The sequence below is a fragment of the Podarcis raffonei genome, chromosome Z (genome assembly GCF_027172205.1).
Source record: "Podarcis raffonei isolate rPodRaf1 chromosome Z, rPodRaf1.pri, whole genome shotgun sequence".
Lineage (NCBI taxonomy): Eukaryota > Metazoa > Chordata > Lepidosauria > Squamata > Lacertidae > Podarcis > Podarcis raffonei.
The window spans coordinates 49,840,398-49,863,203 of record NC_070621.1 but is presented as its reverse complement, the minus strand read 5'-3'; the positions used below and the strand labels follow the sequence as shown (position 1 = coordinate 49,863,203).

Genomic DNA, 22,806 nt, shown 5'->3' with positions numbered 1-22,806 from the left:
GGTGCCAAAGGGGTAAATCTGAGCAGAGCCATTTCAAGTGCAGGTGAAATGTATTACAGTGGTACCTCGGGTTACATACGCTTCAGGTTACATACGCCTCAGGTTACAGAAGCTTCAGGTTACAGACTCCACTAGCCCAGAAATAGTACCTCGGGTCAAGAACTTTGCTTCAGGATGAGAACAGAAATCATGTGGCGGCAACAGGAGGCCCCATTAGCTAAAGTGGTGCTTCAGGTTAAGAACAGTTTCAGGTTAAGAACGGACCTCCAGAACGAATTAAGTACTTAACCCGAGGTACCACTGTAATTTGCAATATGATTTCTCTCTTGTCCTCCCATGATGGGCTGCTCTTTCCAACCAGAGTGAAGGCCTTTTTGGCTTCTTCTTTTTTTAGAGTATGGGAACTTTCTCTTTCACATGTTCTCTCCCTCACCCTCCCTCATCTGTCTCCCCCCAGGGCAGGGGAATTGGGCTATTATTGAACCCTTGACAGATATTAAAATCAACGGGTTTAAATTGCTGCCAAGCATGGACATTTCCTGCCTAAGCCCCGAGGGCACTAAAAAAAAAGTATGTTTGGTGGGAGCAGGAATATGTAAGCCAGATCCCTCAGTGACTCAAGGTGGAGGGGAACTTGATATTTTGCAATTCATAGATTTCAGAAATATCCTCATAATGAACAACACATGGCTAAATTATATGTCGTTTAAAATTGGGGCTAAGCTGAAAAGCAGTTAGGAAGAGGGGCAGAATTTGACATTTCTGTGAGTCGTTTGTGGCAGCATCAGATGCCCTTATTGAGTCTTGACAGTTCATTTCTGATGCTCCAAAAGAGACCAGAATTCTTCGTTTATGCAGGACTTGTGGCCTTCAGTTGACAATACAGCCACATTGCCAAATCCAATTGGCTACCTACCAACGTTGTCCTGATACGTAGCTTGACACCTGTTAAAATTTCAAGCAATGCTTTTTAAAAATTACACATCTAACCAAAGAAAAAGGGTGTGTGTGTGTGTGTGAAATGAGTGTGCTTGAGTCTACTCATAGCAAGACTAATACTGGATGTCACACAATTATGTTTTAGACACAATGTTGTTAAAAAAAAAAAGCTAACATGTGACAAATTGAAACAAATGGCTTTTTAAAGCCAGACTAATGGTTCCAGAAGTAGCAAACCTCTACATGGAAGAGGAAGATAATAGTTTCTTTTATTTTCTCTTTTTTGTATTTGTTTTGGCTTCTGTCTGCCCTCCCCCCCAAGTCTCACTTGCTTCCTGAGCCTCCTAACTGGAAATATTGGGGTTTTAACTTTGGGACTCTCTGCATGTAGAACATGTGTCCTTATCACTGACCTATGACCTCTCCTTCCCTGCTTATTGTAGGGGCAAAGCTGTGTGTGCAAAGTTGTCCTGTGTTCCTTAACAACGGTGAGGGAGACCATTCCAAACAGTGGGACCAGTCACATCCCACCCCCCCACCCCCGCTTGGGTTTTTACTTAAAACCAAGTTTCCAGCCCACAGGATGCAGCCAGGCAGTGTGGACTCTTTAAAGCCAGGTGCAAATTTTTTGCAAAGATTTCCAATCCAAGGTGCCGACCAACCAGACTTCGTTTCCTGGTCACCAGACTCCTCAGTTAAGGGCTCTTAATTGTTGTGTGAGATGCAGCCGGGAGGCAGAGAAGTGTCTTGGAATTCACATGGAGAAATCTCCAAGGGACGGGTTACTCTGCTGGCAGGCAGAGCTACGGAAATCTGGAGACTTGGAGAACTGTTTGTTACAACCTTAAACTTGCTAACATGCAGCTCTGACATCTAAGTCTTGAAACCCTAAACTGTAGCACGGTTTTCCTTTCCAGTTAAATACAGTCCCAAAGCCTTTCTGGAGGATTTATCACTGCATCGTGTGCGTGTGTGTCTTTTTGTACATGCTACCTCCTGACTCTGCAGCACATGTTGCTGAGTTGCGCTGTGCTGCTTTTCAAAGTGCCAGCGAGCCACAACCACTTCCAGCACATTCTATTCCAGGGGTAAAGAGCTTCAGTAGGCCAAGTAAGTGTGTGTGTGTGTGTGTGTACACGCGCGCGTACACACACACACACACACACACACACACACACCAACCATCTTTCTCAGGCCTTTGAAACTCTTCCCAGGCCACACCTCTCAACAACCAGGCTTCACACACGCTCCTTCCGTGTCTTTGCCTGACTAGAATTTTTCTTGTGAAACACTTAGCAGTTCAATCACAATCAAGTGAGCCAGGCAAAAAACATTCCTTTCAACCAGGCCTTTGGTTGATTTGATTGACATCCTAGGCCCTTTTAAAATGTGTTCGGGGGGGTAGGGGGTTATTGGGTTGTTACTGCTTTTATTTTGATTATGTATTTTGTGGTTTGATATTTTGATTCTATTTTGTGAATCGCCCTGAGACCTCCGAGTATAGGGTGGTATATAAATTCAATAAGAAAGAAAGAAAGAAAGAAAGAAAGAAAGAAAGAAAGAGTGATATGGTGGTGTGTTGGTCAAAAAACCACAGCTCTGTAATGGAAAAGGTAATGCCGTGTAAATGGAATGTTGGAAGTGGGGACAGAAGCGTTATCACCAGGAAAACTTAATGAAATAAGCCCCATGTCTGAATGCAGCCTCAGATCACCTCCCTGCAAAATTTCACAACAAGGAGGGTTCTTGGAATCTGCTGACAGCACCGTAGTCTGTCACTCCAGGGATTATGGGCAGGCATCCAGGTCTTGCAGAGCTTCCTTGGGCTGCCTGCATCATCTGCACTGCATGCACCCAGTTCCAGGCTACCGTTGGTGAAATTCCCAGGGGGTCCCAAAGATGACAAATAGGATTACAGTGGTACCTCTAGTTACAAACTTAATTTGTTCCGGAGGTCCACTCTTAACCTGAAACTGTTCTTAACCCGAGGCACGCTTTCGCTGATGGGGCCTCTTGCTGCTGCTGCCGCTGCGCCACCAGCACACAATTTCCGTTCTCATCCTGGGGCAAAGTTCTCAACTTGGGGTAACTCTTCCATGTTAGCGGAGTTTGTAACCTGAATCGTTTGTAACCTGAGGCATTTGTAACTTGAGGTACCACTGTACTCCTTCCTTCACAGTCCTTTCTCCGGGCTCTGCACACCTTCCCTCCTCCAGCTGCTTTTCTTCATGGCAAGGCGCAGGGGAGACTAGTGGCTGGTGAAGGAGCAGCTGGTCCTGCTGTTGCTTTCCTTGTCCCACTCTGTTCCTTTTTCCTTTTGTGCTGTGTCTGTTAGATACTGAGCCTGCTGTATCTTTTGGTATCAGTGCTTAGAAAATAGTAGGCACTTTATAAATGTTAAAGACAAGATAGTTCTGTCTGTGGTTCTCCTCCTGGCCCCTCCACCCATGCTTTTATTTTTGTTCTCTGCAAAGGTCAACCCCACACCTCAGGGGGCCCAAGCCTTGCTAAAGATGATGTACTGTCCGTTCTGCCAAGGCCTGGTTGCTGTCAAGCCGTGTTACAACTACTGTTTCAATGTCATGAGGGGCTGCCTCGCCAACCAAGGCGAGCTGGACACGGAGTGGAATAACTTCATAGGTGAGTGGCTCTTGTTTGTTCAGTTTATTTAAACCAGGCGATGGAGAATTAACAAAATGAAACAAACCCCCGTGTGAATTAATTAATTATTTAGAAAAGTGTATATAGACTGATTAATAAAAACAGAACAACATGGCTGGCATAAATTGATAAGGATCCCAGGAAGGTTGTCAGCTAGGGGAAAGAACAAGAGATAGGTTAATAAATAAGGTTAAGGTACAAAGAAGTCAGACTTCTCTAGATTTACACCAAACCACCACAATTAAGACTAGTTGCTTAGTTCTTTAGCTAGCTCTTTAACTAGTAATGGACCCAAATATAAGCATTTTGAAGCATAGAAGTTTACACTTACCGTATTTTTCGCCCTATAGGACGCACTTTTTCCCCATCAAAAATGAAGGGGAAATGTGTGTGCGTCCTATGGGGCGAATGCAGGCTTTCGCTGAAGCCTGGAGAGCGAGAGGGGTAGGTGTGCACCGACCCCTCTCGCTCTCCAGGCTTCAGGAGAGCCGCAGCGCCAGCCCCACAAGGTCGGGGGACAGCGGGGAGGCGGAACGCCGCCATCCTGCTATCTCCCGATGTGGTTTGGAGGCTGACGGCAGGGAGACGCGTGCTCCCCGCAAGCTCCAGGGACAGTGGGGAGGCGCAGCGCGTCTTCCTGTTGTCCCCGGACCTGGTCTGCAGGCGGGCGACGGGGAGAAGAGCTCTTCTCCCCACTGCCTGCCCCGCAAGCTCCGGGGACAGCTGGGAGGCGCAGCGCGTCTTCCCGCTGTCCCCGGACCCGGTCTGCAGGTGGGCGGCGGGGAGAAGAGCGCTTCTGAAGGATGGTCAGGGATGCTGCAGACAACAGGGGCTGCAGCGGATGACTCCCAAGGAGAGGGGAGAGGAGAGGAGGCTGAGCGAACACACCACAAGGGAGGGTGTTCAAAAAGGGGTGAGGGACTGCTGGCTCTGCAGGCGAGGGGGGCATAACTGGGCTCCTCAGGTTCAGAGCATGTTTTCCCTACCAGGCACCTGAGCCCCCAGGGGAGTCGCAGAAACAATGTAGTTGGTCAAGGGAGCTGTAGACTCAAAAAGATTGAAAAGCTCTGTATTAGTGGATTTCTCTCCCCCCCATATAATTTAATTTAATTATTTTTCTCTCGGTTTCCGCCACTCCCCTTACCTTTTAAGAGCCATGCTGTATAAAGTGTGATATCGCACCTGGCTGAATTTTCTGACAGCATTTTATTGAACAGCTCTAAGCACTGTATCCAAAACAATATAAAGTAATGATCCACAATACTTAAAAGGCCAATGTCCAACAAGACTAAGGTTCCTTATCCCTTCTTTAGGCCTTTTGAATATTTTTAGTTCCATTGGGATGCAACTGAAATTTTCTGCTCCAGGCATCTAAATAGCTGGCCCTGTTATCAGTGGAGCAGGGAGAGGACTTCTGAGCCTTCTGGGAAATCCACCCTAAGTAGCTCTGGGATTACAATTCCAAGGGTCCTTTGGGGAAATCCTGAGAACAGGGGCGGACAAATGTGTCAATTTTGGTTTCTCCCGCTTTCTAACTTTTCGAGTATAAGTTCATTTTGCTACTCTCCCACATCAGTCTGGATCTCTCTTTTTAAAAGTCCTTGTGAAAATTCACCAGCATTTTAGTACAGTGGACGCTCGGGTTGTGAACGTGATCTGTGTGGGATGCACGTTCACAACCCGCAGCATTCGCAACCCGCAGCGGTGCGTCTGCGCATGTGCAAAGCGCGATTTAGCGCTTCTGCTCATGCACGACCACCGAAACCCAGAAGTAACCCGTTCCGGTAGTTCCGGGTTTTGGCGGTCCATAACCCAAAAAAAAAAACGCAACCTGAAGCGTCTGTAACCCAAGGTATGGATGTACTTGTTTATCCTAAGGGACACATTTTTGTGTGCAATTTTTCCTTATACATTGCATTGTTTTATGTTTCTGTTCTTATTATCATTGTTCCTCTTATCATTAGGATCATTAAATGTGTTGCCTGCTCTTCATCCAGGGCAGGTTGCAAAGATTTAAATTTTGTTGTTGGAAACAGTTAAAACCATTTACAGTCACAGAAAAGGGGCCAGTCCTGTTGTTTTTCCACTAATACATGCAGATGTGTGTGAGTGTGTGTTTGCTTGTTTGTTTTATAACCAGATATACACATTTTTACGGGATGTGGGTGGCGCTGTGGGTTAAACCACAGAGCCTAGGACTTGCCGATCAGAAGGTCAGCGGTTCAAATCCCTGTGATGGGGTGAGCTCCCGGTGCTCAGTCCCTGCTCCTGCCAACCTAGCAGCTCAAAAGCATGTCAAAGTGCAGGTAGATAAATAGGAAGGTAAACGGCGTTTCCGTGCGCTGTTCTGGTTCGCCAGAAGTGGCTTAGTCATGCTGGCCACATGACCCGGAAAAACTGTCTGCGGACAAATGTTGGCTCCCTCGGCCAGTAAAGCAAGATGAGCGCCGCAACCCCAGAGTCTGTCACGACTTGACCTAATGGTCAGGGGTCCCTTTACCCTTACCTTTACACATTTTTACACACTGCTTTTGGTCAGAGAGCTGCACCACAAAATGCAAAGTACTGTACACATTTTGTTATGTAGTTGCATCTTGGTAAAAAGTAGATGTTCATGTTAAAAGGTGATCTGAACTGAATTTCCCACCCCATCATTCTCTGAGAACTTGGTAGCGGAGATGACAAGGCTTGCAGATGCTGTAGCAGGAACTTCTTCCAGGTAGCCAAGACACAGTTACACTCTAGCAATGGCCCTTTTCATGGGCTAAAAACCTTTCTAGATTCCCTTGCCAGGCTGTTCTAGCCATGGCTCCGGATGATTTTCCCTCCCTCCCTCCCTCCCTCTCTCTCTGTGTGTGCAGGGGTGTTATTTGGCATAGAGGCCTGATATCCCTTCCTCTTGGGGCTTGTTACAGAGGCTTGCCTTGTCCTGCGCCTCTGCACCGAGCCTTCAGAAGCCCAGTTTCACCAGAGAGGATGTGAGCACACTAGCTAATTCATCCAAGACCATAACCAGAAGAGCTCAGGGCTGAAAAGAGTTGCAGCAAAAAAGTGCAGAATATTTCAAAGGAGAAGGGCTGAGTGCCAGGAAGCTCGACAAAGGAGGACAGTCTGCTAATTGTAGGGGCCTCTGCACCACTCACAATGGCTCAAGAGGCAAAGCTCCTTGTGAGGAGGGAAGGCAGGAGCACTGGCAAAACAAGAGAGCCAGTGTTGTGTAGTGGTTAGAGTGCCTGCCTAGGACCTGAGGGTCTTCGGTTCAAATTCCCACTGGGTGGCTTTGGGCTAGTTACGGCTTCACAGGGCTGTTGTTATGGGGAGGAGTGTCAGGACCAGGTCAGAATGAAAAACTCTGGTGTCAGTGAAGTTAACTCTTTATTGAAAAAAACCAAAACAGTGCAGGCCTAGCAACTCTTCCCAGTAAGGGCAGTTACAGGGACCAAGGAGAGATTCCCTGGCTTCTTCACCAGCCTGCTTCCTCTCTGCATCTTGGCCGCCCTCCTCTGCAGCCTCTGCTTCTGCCTCAATGTTTTCCTGCTCTCTGCCCCAGCCTCTTCCTGCTCACTAAACCTTGTTGCTTCTTCAGCTTATGACACCTTCTCCTCCCAGCCTGGTCCCTCGTCTCCCTCTGACCATTTATCATCATCCAGCCCCCTGGCTCTGAGCCTTCTTCCCTTGAGGGTTCCCTTGGGGGTTCTCCAGCTGGTGCCTCCCACGCACTTCTCTGCACCCAGCCTGTCCATGGCACTCAGCCATTGAGAGCTTGAAGGCAGATGTTGCTGGTCAGAGCCAATGAAACTGAGTCAACAGACAAACATTCTGACTTGCTGCTAGAAGGCAGCTTCCACTGCTCAGGTGTTCAGCAAATGCCTGATGAAACAGGTGGAGGGATGAGTTAGTTCACCACCTTGTGGAAGAGAGTTTATAGCTCTGGTGCCACAGCCAAGAATGTCCTGCCTCCAAGTCACAGCAGACCAGTCTTCATAAAGCCACCTGTCCCATCATTGCATCCCCAGATGTTGCCAGGGCTGCCTGCCCCTGAGCATTGTCCATGCAAGCTGGAGGTTTGTGGGGGTGTTGCACTGCAACAACATCTGGGGATGACCTGCCTTAAAGGAAGGCTGCCTTAAAAGGAATCCAGCAGGTGCCAGGTCTTAATTGTAGGGGGAGGGAATGTACACATGAGAGGAGGCATTTCCCCCACCCCCAGGTAAACAAGCATGCAGCTCTTACTGCTGTTCCAAACCATTATCAGCTTTGCCCTGGGGCACCTTGCTTCCTCCTCTACCCAGCCTCCGCCCACCTCCTCAGTTGTGTAATTCTAAAGCCCTCTTGTCCTGAACCACAGCCCAATGCTGTTGGGGGGGGGAGGGGGGATTTACCATTCATCACGATTTGTTGGCAGGCAAGATCTTAGCGGGAACGAGGATGCAGTCATTCCCATGCACCTTTAACGCATCTCCCTTGCTAAATCCTTGCATTTAAAAAGTGAAAACTTCACCCTCCTTCAAAAATGCCATCTGTCTCCCACCTGATTCATTATAGGTGGGGGTTGCAATAAAATGTATTTCTTCTTGGCCCATCCCTTTCAGCCCCCTGCCAGCACAGAAAGAGTTTCCATCTGTATCCTTCCTCTGAGAGCAGAAGTGTGCTTATCTCTGAATGCTTTGCACTGGCAACTTGGATTGCTCCTCCCTCTCTCTCTCTCTCTCTCTCTCTCCCTCCCTCCCTCCCTCCCTCCCTCCTGTCCTCTGCCCCCACCCCCACTCTCCCCTCCCAGCCTGAATAAGGATGGCATGCCTGAGTGGTGATTTGTGTGCTGCCATGACAATTGCAGTCACAAAGGCCCCGATTCAGGAATGCTCTACTTAGCCACGAGGTTGGACAAAGACACCACATAACCCAGAGATCCATTCTTTCTTCTCTTCTTCTGCCCCCACCCACCCCCAAGTCTCTCTTTCAAATTTATTGAATATTTTGAAAAACAAACCAACAAGAATACCACTTTTTGTGTGTGTATCTTTTTTACAGTGTCTGTCTGTCTGTCTATCTATCTATCTATCTATCTATCTATCTATCATCTATCTATCTATCATCTATCTATCTATCTATCTATCTATCTATCTATCATCATCTATCTATATCTATCTATCTATCTATCTATCTATCTATCTATCTATCTATATTTATCTATAGTAAACCATGACATTTTCTCTTGGCTGTAACAGGGGCAGCCTTGTTGGCTCACCAAGGCAGCTCTGAGCATTGCTCTAAGTCATGCTCTGCTTTCCTGTGGAATGCTTCCATTTTGCTGTCACATCAAAAGCCATTTCCCCCTCTTCACCCCCAGTACAATGAGGGATATTCATGGGAGCAGTCATTGCTCAGAAAGGCTGAAAGCTGAGCGTTATGGAAGCCGGCTGCAGTTCCATCTCCGGCTATGCCTTGCCCAGCTGTTCCATCCCTTGCTCTGCATTTACTGAAGTTCTTTGGTCGGTCCATTTGCCCTTCCTGGGTGGGCAGCTTTACAGGTGGGCACTGGTCTATGCACTGGTCTATTGCTGGCCAGATCGAACGCCTACTGTCAAATTGGCCAATAGCGGCAGGTGGGGGGGGTGCCAGTGACATGCGCCATTGCTTACCTCAGTGCCCATGGCCAAACTTTTCACATCTGCAACCAATAAAGTTGTGGCATTATTTGATCCCCAAAATCCAATAAGCTGTGTGGTGTCTGGTTATCTGCAGCTTCGGGAATAGGGTTGTCACAGGGCCTCGCCATGCAAACATGGAGTGAGAATAAGCATGGTTTGCATTGGTGCTTAACAGGCACTCATGGGTAATGCAGAAGGTCTGTGCCTTGGAAGGGAGTGGCTGCCTCTTCCCTTGCAAATATCTGTTTTTCACAAGCCTTTCTGAAATCACCAAGATGGGGTTTGGCATAGGGGCCACTTCATTTGGCCTGCGGCTACAAAGACTCTTCTTTCAGCTTTAGGAGCAGTTGTGGCACGGCAAATTCAGATGTGCAAGGTCCCTTCATGATAGTCACAGGCTTGTCCACAAGCATTTTCCTAAGATTATACAAATGCCTTACAACTATGCAGCAATACTAACTAGAGATGCATTGCAATTATCACTGCCTGCATAGCCTTTCTGCTAGATCTACTTGTGTTCATTGCATGTACACAGGTAAATGATTTGGAGTGCTCCAATATCTTATTTTGGAGTGACTTAAGAAGTCCCAATGTGCTTAAAAGGGCTTGCGCACCACTTTCTTGAAACAGAAGCACCTTGTGTCCCCAGTGTTCTCAAATGCTTCTTGGAGCATACAAAACAGCTCTTCTTTAGAGTTCTTCCCGCGCCCCTTCTCCAGAGTGATCCTGGGAGTCAATCCTCAGTGTCTGATGGGCTCCAATCAGCACAAGGGGTGAGAAGACTCCGTGGCTAGAAAGCTTTCCTTCCATGCTGATTGGGCGGCTGCAGGGTGCTGGAGACAGGAGCCCTGCTGCAAGGATAGAAATGGGTCTTCAACCACTACACCTCTACTTGGGATCACAAGAACAGCCTGGCTGCTGGATCGGGTCCATTTAGTCCAACACCCTGAGGCTGGCCAGATGGCACTTTCAGAAGCCTGGAAGCAGAACTTGAGCACTATCCCTGAATTTTGCTCCTCAGCAACCAGTATTCAGAGCCATAAAACACTCAGTTTCCTTAATGTTCCTCGGCTGATTCCTGCCACCAATAAGCTAACAATGTAAATATATACAAGGGATGGAAGCCCTTCAGCGGAGAGGGTGTGCATGGGTGTTCTGATTTTTTTATATATATAAAAAGAAATGAAACAGGAAAACTTGAAATGCAGCATGAATAAACAAGGCAGATGGTATTATTTATTTTAGACAATCTGCTCTGATTGCAAAATTTCAGGGGAGGGTGCAGTTTGAAGAGCCTGGAATCTCTCCCTCCCCCTGGGGCTTAGAAGGCAAATGGGGAGGGGGAGGCAAGCAGGAAGCCCATATGGGAACTGGTGTGAGGAAGTGGAAAGCTGGGCGAAAAGCAGACGTCTAGCTGCCTTCCTTGGTTTCTGAAACGATGGGATGCCTACCTAGAGAATGTTCCAGATTTCGACGTTGTTTACTCTCCTTGTTTCATCAGCATGAGCAGGAGACGTGCTGTTGGGAAGCTGGTGTGGTGGGGGGGCAGTATAATAGACTGTAACTGGGTATCCAGTGGCTGACAAATTGCCATTCCCTGCCCCCTCGCTAGCAAACCCGTAATGTGAAAAAGCTCAGCAAGACCAGCAGAGAAAGCAGGCCTTTCGGTGGTTTTGTGACATCAGTGGCCAACGTGGTCATGCTGGCTGGGATTGCAATGCTGTCCAAAACATCTGGAAGGTACTCGGGTGGGGAAGATTGACTCATTGCATCTGCCACAACCCTCCACCCCACTGTTCCTGTATTCTGCCTCAGATTCCATGCTCATGGTGGCGGAGAGGCTGGAGGGCCCTTTCAACATTGAATCCGTCATGGACCCGATTGATGTGAAGATCTCTGATGCCATAATGAACATGCAGGAGAACAGCATGCAGGTCTCCCAAAAGGTATGGTGAGGGCATTTTGCATTTGGAGAGAGAGAGAGAGAGAGAGAGAGAGAGAGAGAGAGAGAGAGAGAGAGAAACTCATCTTAATGAAACCAAGGTTTCCAAGCCACGAGGCGCCATGACCTCACTATAATTATGAATTACTTTTTAATTATTTATTTTTCATCTCTTGACATTTTTTTTAAAAAAATGTAATTACATTAGTTTGGTTGGATTGCATAATTTGAGTTGTCAAATTACCTGGATTTTTTTTTTTTAATGGGGGAATGAATGTTTGTTTTTTAAGGCAGGAGTAGAAACTGAAAGCTCAAGGGATAAAGTTGTCTACTTTTCAAGGTTAAACCATCCCTATAAAGAGTCAGGATGCTGAGCTGGTCAGCTAGCAGTTGCTGTGCTAAATCAGAAAACATCTGTATTGCAGTCTAGCATGTTATCTTCAAACTACTGGTACAATGGCTGCAAGAAGTGGGCAGGAGGTAAGAACAAAGATGCACAAAATCAAACTTCTGATATTGTTATGTGTCTCCCGTCGGTTTAGGTTTTCCAAGGGTGTGGGCAGCCCAAGACACTTGCGCAGAGCCGGACGTCTCGCTCCATTTCAGAAAGCAGCTTCAGTGCCCGTTTCAGACCCTACAACCCAGAGGAGAGGCCGACCACAGCAGCTGGCACCAGCTTAGATAGACTGGTGGGTATACAGAGATCTGTGGTGTGTGGTTCAACATGACTAGGAATGGGGGTCTTCTCTCCCCTGCATAGAGCAGCGCTGCCGAGCTGGTGGCCCACAGGCCTGAAGGCTCATTATTGTTATTATTTATTACATTTCTACACCACCCGTCATCTGTGGGTCACAGGGCGGTTTACAGTATAAAACCTCAGTGGTACTAGACTTTAGTAACGAACAAAACAACACCCCCCCCCCACTTTGCCTGGTAGAAGAGGAATGTTTTTGCCTGACGCCAAAATATATGTAATGAAGGCACCAGGCAAGCCTCCCTGGGGAGAGCATGCCACAAACAAGGAGCCACCACAGAAAAGGCCTGTTCTTGTGTTGCTGCTCACTGGACCTCTCATGGAGGAGGCACACAAAGAAGGCTGCAGTCCTGAGCCGTGATCTGGCCTAACAAGCCTTTTCGGCTGGCCTGTCAATGGCTTCAGCAGCAGCACTGAACAAATCGTCGCTGACATTGATTGGATCAAAATGCAATGCTCTGAAAAAATGAAGGAGCTCTTCAGTCTGTTTCAAAGTTTCCCATGGAGCAGCAGGCACCAGAGGCTGTAAAAGCTGCTTTTAAGAAACGTTTTCTCTTCAGTCCCTGTTTGTGGGCTTTCTAGGAGCATCTGGTTGACCGCTAGGAGGCTTGGTCCTGCTCTAGATGGACCTTGTGCCTGATCCGCTTTTCTCACAGTGGCCACTCAGATGACTTTGGAAAGCTGAGCAAAACAGCAACTCTCCTCCTTTCAGTTCCCAGCTATTGGTATTCAGAGGACACTGCTTCGGCTGTGGAGGCAGAACATAGCTTCATGGCTGGTAACCGTGGGTAGCCTTATCCTTCACAGATTTCTCTAATCCTCTTTCTAAAGCCATCCAAGCTGGATGCCCTTTTGGCAGCACAAAAGCTGTTTGCCTGCCAACTTCGTTAAGAGACCCTAAGTTCCAGCGCTGTGAGAGAGGGAAGGGGAATAGCTCAATGGCAGAGCATCTTCTCTGCATGCAGAAGGTCCCAGACTCCCCAGGTAGGGCTGGGGGGACGACGACTCCAGCCTGGAACCCTGGAGAGCCACTGCCTGTCAGTGCAGACAATGCTGAACTAGATGGATCAGTGGCATAAGCCAGCTTCTTTTTTCTGGGGTTGTTTTGCTGAGCAAAAGAAGAGTAACTTTGATGATACTCTTTGACCAACAGGTGACAGATGTGAAGGAAAGGCTCAAGCAAGCAAAGAAATTCTGGTCCTCCCTTCCCAGCAATATCTGTAGCAATGAGAAGATGGCTGCTGACAGCATCAATGAAGAAGAGTGCTGGAACGGAAGTGGCAAAAGCAGGTTTGGAAGAAGCCCAATTCCTCCTTTCATAGAATTATGGAATTGTAGGGTTGAAAGGGACCACAAGGGTCATCTTGTCCAACCACCTGACAATGCAGGGATCATAGCTGCATAATCCCTGGCAGGTGGCCATCCAATCTCTCTTTAAAAACCTCAAATGAAACCTCAAACCTTTCAAGGTAGTCTGTTCCATTGTCAAGCAGCTCATACCCTCAGAATGTTCTTCCTAATGTTTAGGTAGAATCTCTTTTCTTTTAATTGGAATGCATTGGTTCAGGATTCAGATTCCAGACAGGAACCCTGTGTTAGGTAGGTGTGTTAGTCTGGTAGAAAAATAAAATAACAGAATGCCTCATTCTCATATAAAACTAAGCCGTGGCTTGCTAACAAACCATGAGTTGTCCCAGAGGAGATTAAACAAGCTGTGATATGTGTTTCCAAAACTCAGTTCATTTCCCAGCTGCACTTGCCTCATGCCTTTGTGGCTTGGTGAGCATTCGGAGTGGCCAAATGAACCATGGTTAATGCCAATGCAATGCCAAACCATAGTTTAAAAATCTAAGAACTTGCAAGCCTTCAGATCATGGTTTGCTGGCAGTAAGCACACCATAGTTCAGTGGCTGGGCAGCGTTCACACATGGTTTAAACCATGGTTTAATATACCATGGTTCAATAAATGCTGCATTAGCATTTGTGTGAACCTGGCCAAAGAGGCTAACAAGCTTTCATTGGTATTTGGTTGGCCTGCTGGACTAGATGAGCTGTTGGCCTGATCTAGAACCCTCTTCAGATGCATGAAGTGCGATCCTGAGTTACAGGTGTGTGTGTCGATAGATAGATAGATAGATAGATAGATAGATAGATGGTAGATAGGTAGATAAACACAGAGTTTGTGGGACAGTGGTGGTGGTGAATTGTAAGCAGTGAGGTCAAAAATACAAAAAAAATATAGGCAACTGTAGTTGCAGTAATAACAGTGGCCATTCACAAACAGTTGCTAATGATGACTCATTCAACCTGGCATTGGAAAGTTATTAATGCATGTAGGGCAGCTGAAGTTTCCAGGTATGACTGGAGATGCCCTCTGTGGAAACACTACTGGTTAGTGTAGACAATATTGAGCTTGGTGGACAAATGGTCTAACTTTGTATAAGGCAACTTCCTATGTTCTTGAGCAGACAAGAAGGGCGTGAAGACAACGTCACCTCTCCCACTGTCTGTTCCATTTATCCCTCATCATGACCATTGCTGGCCGTTGACTGAGTGGCCTCTGATGGAGTGAATGCTGTTTCTCACAGGTATGTCTACGCAGTGACAGCAAACGGCTTAGCCAACCAGGCGACCAATCCTGAAGTGCAAGTTGACACCTTGAAGCCAGACATGGTGATTCGCCGGCAAATCATGGCCCTCCGCGTGATGACCAATAAGATGAAGAATGCCTACAACGGGAATGATGTTGACTTCATTGATATAAGTAAGTGCAGATGAGTTTTCCCAAGGCAAGGAGAGGGAACCTGAGGCTTGCCAGATGTTGCTGGATTCCAGCATCCATCATTCCAGACAACTGACCACGCTGATGGGAGCTGGAGGCCATCGACTTTTGGAGAATGCCAGGCTCCTGGCCATATATCTAGAGCTTATTGAAGTTCTAGGATGCCTGGGGGGTCTGTTTCTGCAAAATGGAGGGGTGCGTAGGATTCTTCTGCATTCCTCTGATTTTCCGAGAGATCTGACTGGGTGCTGGAAGTGTGGAAAGAATTTACCAATTTTGTTGTTGTTTAGTCATTTAGTCATGTCCAACTCTTCGTGACCCCCTGGATCAGAGCACGCCAGGCACTTCTGTCTTCCACTGCCTCCCGCAGTTTAGTCAAACTCATGCTGGTAGCTTCGAGAACACTGTCCAACCATCTCGTCCTCTGTCGTCCCCTTCTCCTTGTGCCCTCCATCTTTCCCAACATCAGGGTCTTTTCCAGGGAGTCTTCTATTCTCATGAGGTGGCCCAAGTCTTAGAGCCTCAGCTTCACGATATGTCCTTCCAGTGAGCACTCAGGGCTGATTTCCTTCAGAAATCTTCTTGCAGTCCATGAGACTCTGAAGAGTCTCCTCCAGCACCATAATTCAAAAGCATCAATTCTTCAGCGATCAGCCTTCTTTATGGTCCAGCTCTCACTTCCATACATCACTACTGGGAAAACCATAGCTTTTACTATACGGACCTTTGTTGGCAAGGTGATGTCTCTGCTTTTTAAGATTTACCAATTTACCATGTGGCAAAATGATGTGAGCCTGACTAGTGGTAGAATGCAGAGCATGAGAGTGATCACTTGGTGAACAGCCTTTCATTCTGCAGATAGATCACTTGGGCGTTGGAGGCAACTGGAATCAAGTTCCATAAACTTGGGCCCACAGAGCTCCTTGCAGATATGAGCCATACATTCAGGTCCTGGGGGACCACTAACAGTGACTCCCCGGAAGGCCTCAGTGATCAGTCAGGGATATAATGAATCAAATTGTTAAGAATCTTGTAACGGAATACAAAAACTGTAGACCTGGCCCTTGAGCTTATTTGGCAGCCTGGGTAGACTTTTGAGCCCTGGAGTTAGGTGCCGGCAAGAGTCTGTCCCCATCAACAGTCTAGCCGCAGTGTTTTGCACCTGCTGGAGCACCGAACCAGGCTCAAAGGTGAATTGCAATTTTTGAGTCTGGAGTTGATGGGCTTCCTTAACAAAAAGAGTGGGGAGGTGCTGGCCCAGTCTGGATGACGTTTCCTCTGCACTGCATATGTTGAACTTTAAAACTTTCAATTTCCAAAAAAGAGAGGGTGTTAAAAAGTTGTAGTAAGACTTAGGAATTGAAAAGATATTTTGATTAAATAAACATAATTTGGTGTTGCTTGGTAAGTAAAATGTGTGTAGAATTGCATAGAAATCATTAAAAATGATTGCCAAGTACTTGCAGATATATTAATATATATTTTTATTATTGTTGTTGTTTACCATTATCTGACATTTTCAAAAGGCAATATTAAAATTCTTTGGTTTTCCTAAAGCAGTTTATGTGCCTCACAAAAATAGTAGCAGATTCAAATTCCTCATACCCAAAAACGTATTTTTAAATACCCCCTGACTGAAGAAATTTGCAAAAATTATATCCCCCCCCATCTAAAATAACACACCCTGACTTGCACTTGTTGTTTGCAGCTGACTCCTGTCCAAATTTTGCCTCTTGCCTCTTTGGTGAGTAGTTGGTAGATGGGTTTTGCTCCCTGTTCAGGCTCCTCCAAACTCATAATATGGTGAATCTGAATAGAATGCAAGAATTGTAGAGCTAAACAAACTGTCTGTGCATTCTTCCAGGTGATGAAAGTAGCGGAGAAGGCAGTGGAAGTGGCTGTGACATGCAGCAGTGCTCTCCCGAATTTGTGTTCAACGCAACAGAAGTCAAACAGAACACCAACAAAATGGACAAGAATGCCAGCCCCGGCAGTGCCTCCCCCAGGGTGGCCTCCTTAGAAGCACCTCTCCTCTTCAGCACCCTCTTTTTCCTGGCCGTGCAGAGACAGTGGAGATAACTGTGCCACTCCTTTCTTTCTTTTACTTTTTGAGGGTGGAAAATGACTGCTATTAAAATGAAACAGGCACCCGAATAGGCACCCGATTTCACTTTTGTACCATCTAGTGACTTGGGGGGGCAGGGAGGAGGGGTGTGTGATTTGTAAGTTAATGGAGAGCAGTGTACAGTTTTTACCATGTTGCCGCTGGGTTTCATGAGTTTTTCCAAGATCTATCTCTCTCCTCTCTCTCTCTCTCTCTCTCTCTCTCTCTCTCTCTCTCTCTCTATTTTTGGGAAGGGGAAGATGAACATGAGGATTTGGACCAGTTAGTCTGACCTGTTGACTGAGAAACCACAAAGATGTGGTGAACTAAGTTGTATATACAGGCCTGTAGGTAGCATTGCTTTTGTGTTGTTGTTTTTGTTGTTTTTGTTGTTTTTAAATAGCCCATTTCTCTCTTGCCTCGCCACAACCCCATTCCTTTTATTTTGTTTTAGCCTGTTCCCTGCAAAACAAATGGCTGAACCAGAGTCCTATCTTGGCATGTATCAAGGATGATATCTCTCCCCTCCCTCAAAAAAAAACCAAAACACACACACAAAAAAACCCAACCCACACGAAATTATCTGTACAGAAGCAAAAGGGTTTTTTTTTTTAAAAAAAATCATCATATTTCATGGGCAGTGAAAGAAGCTGCCTCTCAAGCAAACAGACACTTCTTTGTAAAATTTTGAGTTCCCACATGTATCCATTACGCTCAGATGCCTTACCTAGGAGAGGAAAGGGGCTAATTTCTTTGTGGGGTGTTCCAATCTTTAGAACAGAATGTGAACGGTTAGCTTTTGCACACCTTGTTCCCAGCTGTGGAAAGCAAATAATCATCTCCGCCAGCCCTTCCCCAAGAAATTACCCAGGTGCATTTATGGCAGTGGTTCCTAGCTGGTGTTCCGCAGGCCCCCAACTACCATAAGAGATACCAAAATTTTCAAAAGTAGGAGGTCCATGGCTTGGCTTTTGAAAACGGGGGGGGGGGGTCTGCAGCTAATTGGGAACCATTGATATATGGGGTTCTGCCCCTCCCCCAGCTTAGAAGAGATTCCACACCCTCCCAGCACCCAATTTTTAACTGGAGCAAACATTTGGCTTCCAGAACCCCTTCCTAGTTTTGACAGTGTGGTCCCTAGGTACAATATCTGCTACGCTTCCTTGGTGTCAAACTGGGACTGCTACTCTGCAAGCTGTTTCACACAGGGAAATAGATTTAGGTCCCATCTGCTCTATACTTTTAAAGCAGTATCATATCACTTTATGACTTCAGCCACGGCTTCTTCCAAAGAATCATTGGATCCATAGTTCATTAAGCATTCTGAAAGTTGTTAGGAGACCCCTGCTCCCCTCCCAGAGCTACAAATCCCAGAGTGGTTTAACAGTTGATCCCTCTTCCCACAGAGTTCTGGGAATTGTAGCTCTGTTGAGGGGAACAGGGGGTCTCCTAACAACTATCGGTACCCTTAGCAAACTGCAGCTTCTTTGTAGGAAGCTATGACTTGAAGCCATAAAGTGATATGATAGTGGTTTGAATGTATACTGCTTTTCTCACCAAATGGAAAATGGGAAGACTGGTCCATGTGATGTGTTTAGACCTCTTCCAGATTGTTTGGATCACAGCTCCAGCCTTCATGGCCAACGGTTAGGGAAGATGGTTGTCACAGTCAACAGCGACTGAGGGGTAATAGGCCACATTAACAGTTGGTGGGTTTTTAATGGGTTTCCAGGAACAGACTTTTAGGCAACAGGTGAGGGTGAGAGATTTTACCGAGAGGGAAAGGAAGGAGGCTGATGTGAGGCAAGATTTGCAACCTTCTTTCTTGGAAGATCCCACTTACCTCTAACCTCAGAGGGGGCTATACTGAGGCAACGGGAAACTCCTGGATAAATGTATATATTTTTATATTGGGGGGGAAGGGGTGAACAAATAAAATCACTTTAAATAGAATGATACATGTGAAGTCTGCAGGAAGACTAAAAACTTTTCTGGAAGTTTCTCCCTAGTTCAGCCATCATTGTGTCGCTCTGACTCTGAGAACAATTGGCTGAGGGTAAAAGAGAAAGAACGAAAAAGGAACATCATCAGAGGGGGATTTATTGCTATCCTGTGTTGTATTGTAAGCGGAGTGTGTGTGTGTTCGGGTTGTTCCTTCTATTTTTATACTGAAAAATTAATTGCTTGGTAGACCAGGGTTGGGATTTTTGTTCACATCCCCCACCCCCCGCACTGAACCCCCCAAAAAGAAGAACTTTTATATAAAAGACAGAATTGTATTGGCTGAGATACTAAATAAATTGCTCCTGAGAGGCATAATATTTCCAGAAGTAGCCATTTATTTATTAAAACACCATGTTACTAAGCCAGGCATAATTCTGGCTAGATGTTTGGTGTTTCTATTGGTTGGGGTTTTTTGCGGGGGGTGGAGGGGTCCTGTTGCTGAAAGCTGGTCACAGAAAACCTGAGAAAGGTTATAAATGTATGCATGGGAAGGAGCGGGGTGAATTGTAAATAACTGTTGCTTTAAGGAGTTGTGGGGGGAAATGTGCCGGTGACTAAGAAATTACCTCATTTCTGAGGAATTTCCCTCCCAAAGTTTTTTATTTTGTTTTTAGTGCTGTTACACTGAAGAAGAAAATACCAGCAACCAGGGCCTACAGCATAAAGCCAAAGGAGTGATCCCCTACAGATCTTGTTAGATTGCTTTTAATTCTGAGCCTCAAACTAAGCCCAGCTGTTTCCCTTTTCAGTTCTTGGGCCGCACAAAAGGATTTCAGATGAGCCTTTTCTGCCAAGGGTTTCCATGGCTCCTAATGAACTGGATTTGGATGTATGACTTCCCAACCCCTTGTTTTCCTCTTTTCAAAGATAATAATAATAATAATAATAATAATAATAATAATAATAATAATAATAAAAAAAAAGTGGGGGATTGTTATATGCATTTCAGTCATGAAATAACACAAATCAACCTTATGTTCTCGGGGTTTCTTGTGAGTATGTCCCAATAAGATCTAGGTGGATAACTCCTTCGTTTTATTTTGCTGGCTGGTGGCTTGCCAGCGAGATTTAAATGGGCTGCAGTGAAACATGGAGTTTCTTGGAGCCTCTGCCAGCTGGGGGGGGGGCAGGGGAGTTGTGAGAAATAAAACTGAGTAGAGATCAGAAGAGAAAACGAGCTATGGGGGAGCTTGGTCTACATACAGAATAATAGGACTTTTCTAGATCCTCAACATGGGGTCTATGCAAAGAGCCTGTTCACACCAGCGTCTTCTTCGCTTGACTCCCACAACGTTGTGTGTGGATGGTTTGGCACTGGGTTAACGTCACCCAAAAAACTTCTGATATTCTCCTGAACTCATCAAGCTCCTGTGAAGTTTACATATGTCAAAATGTGTGCGCAATTGTGAGAAGCTGGGCCACAGGGTATTCCTGGGTGGGACATGGGTGGCACTGTGGGTTAAACCACAGAGCCTAGGGCTTGCCGATCAGAAGGTCGGCAGTTCGAATCCCCACGACGGGGTGAGTCCCGTTGCTCCGTCCCAGCTCCTGCCAACCTAGCAGTTCGAAAGCACGTCAAAGTGCAAGTAGATAAATAGGTACCGCTCCGGCGGGAAGGTAAACGGCGTTTCCGTGCGCTTCTCTGGTTCGCCAGAAGCGGCTTAGTCATGCTGGCCACATGACCCGGAAGCTGTACGCCGGCTCCGTCGGCCAGTAAAGCAAGATTAGCGCTGCAACCCCAGAGTCATGCGCAACTGGACCTAATGGTCAGGGGTCCATTTACCTTTACCTTTACCTTTATATATAACTAATGGCCTACTAAGTATTATTCATTAAGTTATTTTGATGCAGATGGGGCTCCACCATTGTAAAGCACCAAAGCAATTCCTGGAACTTGTGATATTTGAATGGACTTTTCCCCCTAACCAATAAAAGGACGGGGGGGGGAGTGTCTTCCATTTTATATAATAAAATAAAATGACATGGTGTCATCTAAGAGGCTACAGAAGCCGAAGTAAGCGTAGAATGATGAAATTTGCACTTCCTGCTTCTCTGTGCATGCTGTGCCGTAAATGTGAAATTTCTATTTAACTGTGAATACAGAAACACAGTGGTTGTAGAAGTTCAGTCAGGATCACTGCACCATAATGGTGGCTAAATATTTTAAAATTATGAATTTCAGTTTTGTTTTTGTTATGTGATTGAATGAGTGTCTAGTTCTCATGGAATCCTCAAAGCCACCCAGATTGCAATGTTTGCAAAAGTGTCAAGAAACAGAGGAGGTCTTGTGTCTGTATGATCCTGTTAGTGCTTTTGCTCTGCTGGTGCCAGATTACACCAACAGCGCATATAAATATAAAGTCATCCAGAGACCTGAGAGCAGATTCCAGCTGAGCAGATCTCAAGCAATTTTTTTGTGTGGGGAAGATGATTTTGTGAGAGGCCCTACAGACTTCCCCGTATCCCCATAAGTGTGAAGCTAGTGCACACCAGGGGAAATGCCTCTGACCTCTGCAATGCACAAAGGTTCCTTGGCATCAAAGGGGACATGGAAGAGGGAGAGAGCCTGAAACCTCAGGCTCTGGGAGGCTGCTTTCTTCAAAGGATCTGAAGAGAATCATGAAGATGGTGGCCAGGAGGTAATTTTATGCACGCCTGAAACTGTCGCTCCCAGCACTGAAGCCGGACTGTCTGGGAGCTCATCTGGTGGGGCTTTGCTTCACTTGGAAGGGGGTCTGTCTGCATTGCGCCCACTCCGTAGGAGGTCCTATGGGGGATAGAGGTGGTTGCTGCTCATGACTACATCCCCACACATGTTTGTCAGCTGGCTGGCTGCAACATATGCCCAGACGCCTTGCTTTTGAAGTTCTGCCTTATGCAACAAGTTAAAAAACAGTGGGGCATTTGGGGTGAACATGAGCTGGTCAAAGTAGTCCAGGAATCTTCCAATTTTTGAAATTTAATTTCAAATTGCAGTAGGAGGGCCAGGTAGGGGGGGCATGTGGAGGCCATCCTAGGTTTCCCAACATCAGTTTTCCTTCTCTCTTTGGGGCAAGTGGTGAATAAATTGTTGCAGCCCACCCCCTGCTGTGTGCCATAATTCTTCCTTTGAAACCCAGTTCAAATTGAAGCTGTTGGGCTGAAAAGGGGGGGGGGTCCCAGGTCAGACATCATATAAGGCTTAGGAAAGGTGGGTATGGTTAGCCCAAAATAACCCAGGGTTGTGGACTAGAGTGTGGAGTTGCATTTCCAACACTATAGGAAGCAGAAGATTTGCACTGCAGATGCTCAGAACTAAAAATAACCCACTGCAAGGGCTGAAGCAATTCCCCATGAGGAATAGTTGCAATGTTTGGGGCCTTTTAGTTTAGAGAAGAAAATTATTCAACAAGGCAGGTAAGTGGGGGCAGGATAAAGGGATAAAAGATTCTGCATGGCATGGGTAAAAGGAGCTAAAAACCTTTCTCCTTCACATCATAGCAGAGCCTGGGGTAATAGCCAAAGCTTTAGATTGTTAGGGGGATTCTGGACAAATAAAAAGAAGCACTTCCCCACACAGCACATAGTTAACACTATGGAACTCACTGCTACAAGATGTAGTGTTGGCCCTCAAGTTGGACAGTTTAGACAAGCTCATAAAGGACAAGGCTGCTCGCTCTCCTCTTGACACCGGCTGCTGGGAATCAAGCGCAGGAGAGAGAGATTGCACTCTGGTCCTGCTTGTGAGGTTGGCGCCCATGAATGCAGGATGCTGAACTAGATGGGCCTCTGGGCTGACCAGGCCAGGCTCGTCTAAGTTTTTATAAATAGGGCTGTCATGTGGTTATTAGGGTTTCTAAGCCAATTGAGTAAAATGAGTTGGAATTAAATGGAGCTGCTTAGATGCGCAGAAATTTGCATATAATTAAAACAGGAAAACATGCCTTTATGAATTGTGGACGACTGCATCAGGGTCCCTTTTAAAAGAGG

At 46.3% G+C, this 22,806-nt stretch overlaps 1 protein-coding gene across 1 annotated transcript in view; it reads left to right on the top strand.

Annotated features, from left to right (window-relative positions):
- Positions 1-19,154, top strand: part of GPC4 (glypican 4) — a 97,085-nt gene extending 77,931 nt beyond the window's left edge. The window contains exons 4-9 of the mRNA XM_053374200.1: positions 3,414-3,579; positions 11,067-11,197; positions 11,736-11,882; positions 13,101-13,237; positions 14,536-14,711; positions 16,594-19,154. Coding sequence (XP_053230175.1) covers positions 3,414-3,579; positions 11,067-11,197; positions 11,736-11,882; positions 13,101-13,237; positions 14,536-14,711; positions 16,594-16,808 — 972 coding nt within the window. The 3' untranslated portion in view covers positions 16,809-19,154. The remainder of the gene's footprint in view (positions 1-3,413; positions 3,580-11,066; positions 11,198-11,735; positions 11,883-13,100; positions 13,238-14,535; positions 14,712-16,593) is intronic.
- The last annotated feature ends 3,652 nt before the right edge of the window (positions 19,155-22,806 follow it).